Raw genomic sequence first — 5,000 nt, 5'->3', positions numbered from 1 at the left:
GGGCATGGAGGCTCTGGACGCCAGCGCCTACTACCAGGGCGTCTACCCGGCACGGCCGCTGCTCAACACCTAGGACCGCCCACTTCCTGTCAGACTCTCTGTCATAGATCTATATTCTGACTAGATGCTGGTTCCCATGCAGCTCTATGGTGGAATACGTCAACACGGCGGCCATCTTGGTCAGGGGGAAGCCGTGTCTACTTCCTGCACTAGAGGTCTATCAACCATTAACATCACCACAACTCACTGAATATTCAAGCCGTTTGGTTTATTACAAATGTCAGACATATATTTATGATACAACAACAAAAAAATGTTATAATTTTCTTTTAATGTATTAGGGCCCGTGTCCACCAGACGCATCTTCAGCGCTCTGGCCGTCTACTTTCCATTCAAACCTATTGAGTCAGCGCTCACAGCGCTCAGCGCCCTCGGAGGTAAAACACCCTCGGCACTTCGCTTGCTTCTTTTTGTCGCGGCGCTCAGAGCGCTTCGAGTTGAAATCTGTTCAACTTTTAGAACAGCGCTGCGCTCGTCAATGTCACTGTTCCCCGCACTGACCAATCAGAATCAAGAAGGGGCGGGACATACGTTACCACAGCAACACAACGAGACTTGGCTCGGTTTATATCATGAAGGTAGGACGACCTCAGGGTCCATGTCAAAAGCTGCTAATGCTGTTGTGTATTTCTGACACTCGTTGTAGTGTTTACATTAAACAAGGCCGGAACACTGAAGTGTCAGAGGACTCGTTTTGTAACCTAGCAACAGCTGCATTCTGACGAGGGAGAGAGCGCTGTCAGAGCTGAAAACACGTTTGGTGGACACAGCCCCTTAAACATACACTTACACACTCAGACACCCACATGCATAAATACACTGAACTTTGTTCTACAAGGTTCTGACCTGGTCTGACCCGGAGTCTTGACTGCTGGTCTATGGTCAGAACCCCGGACCAAGATGGCCGCCGTGTTGACGTACGCTGAGAAGCCGAAGGCGTCGTCTAGTCAGTATCTACGTATCTATGCTCTCTGCATGCAGCCGCCCTGGACTTCCTGTCTGACTGTGACGATGCTGAACCGGGTTCTGGTGGTTCTGGTGGTTCTGGTGGTTCTGGTGGTTCTGGTGGTTCTGATCTCTGCACTGTGACCAGACCAGGACTCCAACAGGTCCAGACGTCTGTTTTCTCCTTTAACCCACAGAGTCTCCGATCACACACACACACACAGATACATTTCATTTCATTTCATAACCTTTATTTAAAGCAGAAGTAAGTGATATTTTTGTGTTAATCTAAGTCTTAAATAGTTGTATCTTCCGACAGCAATCACTTCTATAGAGTGTTTGGTCTGAAACACGGGTCTGTCAGTCACTCTGCTCTGCTCTGAGCCCAGGAGAAAACTTTCCTTGTATCCTACAACCTTTATCCAATGAGGAGAGAGAACGGCATAAAGGGGCAGTCCTCTCTGTGTGTGCAGCCAAGGGATGCGCCTGAATGTGGCGACGTAGGGACGAGGACTGTTATGGTGCGTTCAAGGCAACCCGTAACTGGTGTTTTTCTGACCTGTGAAGTGGTACCAGTTCGATCTGGTACGAGTTCACGGGTCAGAAGTTACGAGTGGCCGTTATAGTGACTTTCACAGGTAAAACAGGTCGGAGAAACACGAGTGGGTTGCCTGGAACGCTACAAAGTCGTAAGTCGTGACTTGAAGCTGTAATTTACGGTTTCAAAAGCCTGCCTGGAACGCAGCATTAGCGAAAACCACCGGATCGCTTACTTCTGCTTTAATGAATGAAATGAAATGAAATGAAATGAGATACTCATTATCATTGGTTATAAATTGGTAATCTCCATTCCTATTGATTATAGATTGATAGTCGGTGGTGTAATGAATGAAACGGCCAATCAGCTGCAGACTCAGACTCAGGGTATCAAAGCTCTGTCGATCGGCTCGTAGCAATATTACTACTATTGATCTGGAGCGTTTTTCATGTCACAGTCTCTCTCTTTATAAACCAGTTAAATTCAGACCCGATCACTGATCAATAATCAATAACGTCCACATTATCACTGTGATGGTGATTGGTCAATGACGATTATTATTGATGAATAGTAATTGACTCTGTGTGTAAAAGGAAAAACCACTTCCTGTTTGACTGTTGATGCGTCTGTATTTAAACTGTCCATCACTGATTATTGATTATTGATTATTGATTATTATTATTATTATTATGACCATCTGCATGAATGAAGTGGGAGGTCTTCTTCTTCTTCTTCTTCTCCTTCTTCTTCTTGTTCTCTGGAGAAGCAGACCCCCCCACGTTGTGTTTCTTCCTCGTTGGTTTTTGATGCATGTTCTTAACTTATTCTGTCATTTTCAAATAAAACAAAGAAACAATGACACTTATTGATTTATTGATATATTGATTTATTGATAATTTCTCATCATCGTTCGTTCTAACCCGGAATATATTAATATTCATTAATGAGGTTAATAAATCATTTATTATCCAATCAGTTCATCAGTTTAAATCTCATTAAATGAAACTGATCAATATTAACTATCAGTTAATATTGATCAGTGATTAATAAGTAAAATCGGTTATTGATGAACATTACAGAACTTTTTCTTCCTGATGGAATGAAGTCAAACTATCGATCTATTAACTGATGATTATTGATTTATAATCTTCAATAAGACGATCTAGTCTGATAAGGATTATAATAACAACAATAATAATAAATAAAGCACTGTGATTATTTGTCATAACGTCCTGATCGATTCTGTCAAAGGTAAAAAAAAATTGTTTTATATATATAGGCTATATATAGACCTATATAGTTCTTTCATTTTCTGATTTGTTTCTTTAAAGAAAAAAAGAAAACTTCATGAGGAAATGATATTAAAATAAATTTATTTTAATATCATTTCCTCCTATTTCAATATTATTTTCTGAGTTTTTTTGTTTAGTTTAGTTTTTTTAATTGAATCATGAAAAACCCGCTCTTCTTGTCGGAACCTCAGAGCTTCATGTTTCATCTGAAGAGACGAGGACACGGGTTTATATTATACTGTTGTTATGTTATAGATCTATTATATTATATTATATTATATTATGTTATGTTATAGATCTATATTATATTATATTATATTATATTATATTATATTATAGATCTATATTATATTATATTATATTATATTATATTATATTGTTGTTGAATTGTCACTCTCTGGTTTGGTTCCTTTTGTTCGGCTTTTTATTCATTGTTTTAACATTTATTATTGACACTCATATTAGTTTATTTCTGCTTCACTTTCTCTTCTCTTTCACTTTTCACTTCATTCTTTTCCTTCTTCTTCCTCCGTGTTTCTGGTCCCGGTCCGGATCGGTCCGGGTCTCTCCGGTCCCGGTCCGGGTCTCTCCGGTCCCGGTTCCCTCCGCCGTGTCTCGGCCTCGCGCCGCCGCCTCGCGCTCCGCTGTGTCCGGGTTTGGCGCGTGTCGGCGGCGCCTTTGATCTCCAGCTGTTTCTGGAGCCGCGAGACGTCGCTAATGATCCAGTAATGATTCACTAGTTACTGTAATTAATCACTAATTAACCTGTTAACTAGACACACACACACACACACACACACACACACACACACACACACACACACACACACACACCACTATCATCATCATCTAAGGTTTTATTCGTTCACAAAATGTTTCTTTATATTTCTGAGATTTATCTTTGTTTTGATATTAATATTCATCTGAGAAAAAATCACCAACTATATATATATATATATATACACACATATGTATGTAGCCTATATATGTATGTATATATATGTGTGTGTGTGTGTGTGCAGTATACAACTGGATGACATCAGGTTGTAGAACTGGTGTTTCTTCATCAACATCTGATTTTAGTAGGTTATAATATATATATAATATATATATAATAGGCTATAATATATATATAATATATATATAATAGGCTATAATATATATATAATATATATATAATAACAGTATAAAGAGGAAATCAATCTGGACTCAACGTGGAATAAAAATGTTAATTCACTTTTACAAAACAACACTTAGTTTATTATGAACATGTGACATCATGTGTTAGTAATAATAATGTGTAGTTGTGCTCAGTGACCAACACACACACATCAACAACACACATCAACATTTAAATCAAATAAAAAACAGCCACAAAACAGGTTTTTCAATTAAATGTTTTCAGAGGAAAGTCTTTTTTTATTTTTTATTATCAGTTAACGTATTTAATATAAATGACTGTGTTGAATATAAAACAAACATCTTACAGTTTTTAAAGATATTTCTGAATTTCTCACCCGACCCAAATATTTAAGTTTTATCTGAAACTAATTATTTATTGTTTTAATTCATTCATTTATATATATTACACTGTGTTTTTCCCCCTCACCGTTCTGCTTCTTCATTTATCGGTCATTTATTAAACTAAAGATGAAAGTTAATAATATCAATAATAATCTGGGGCCTGATGGATTCTTCCCTCTTCAGATTTCAACCTTCAGACTCACACTGAGGCTTTTCTTGTGGAGGGTCGGAAAACTCACCGCATTTATTATTATTAATATTATTATTATTAATGTTGTTATTAATATTATTATAATTGTTGCTGTTATTATTATTACGGTGACGTCATTAATATTAAAGCTATCAGTCAGCGATGCAGTGGTTTTGGCTAACTTCCTTTCAGCAGATGGAGTTAGCAGCCCCCGCCCTCGTCATGGATCTATTGGTCCTCGTCCCTACGTCGCCACATTCAGGCGCATCCCTTGGCTGCACACACAGAGAGGACTGCCCCTTTATGCCGTTCTCTCTCCTCATTGGATAAAGGTTGTAGGATACAAGGAAAGTTTTCTCCTGGGCTCAGAGCAGAGCAGAGTGACTGACAGACCCGTGTTTCAGACCAAACACTCTATAGAAGTGATTGCTGTCGGAAGATACAACTATTT

At 38.6% G+C, this 5,000-nt stretch overlaps 1 protein-coding gene across 1 annotated transcript in view; it reads left to right on the top strand.

Annotated features, from left to right (window-relative positions):
* foxa1 (forkhead box A1) overlaps window positions 1-91 on the top strand; it is a 4,199-nt gene extending 4,108 nt beyond the window's left edge. Inside the window, exon 2 of the mRNA XM_085767118.1 lies at window positions 1-91. This exon is cut by the window's left edge and continues 1,103 nt beyond it. Within this exon, the coding sequence (XP_085623244.1) occupies window positions 1-73 (73 nt within the window). The 3' untranslated portion in view covers window positions 74-91.
* The last annotated feature ends 4,909 nt before the right edge of the window (window positions 92-5,000 follow it).

This window comes from Trachurus japonicus, chromosome 22 (genome assembly GCF_045865225.1).
Source record: "Trachurus japonicus isolate A0001 chromosome 22, Traja_1.0".
Lineage (NCBI taxonomy): Eukaryota > Metazoa > Chordata > Actinopteri > Carangiformes > Carangidae > Trachurus > Trachurus japonicus.
The sequence above is the reverse complement of the archived record's forward strand: the minus strand, read 5'-3'. Positions and strand labels throughout refer to the sequence as shown.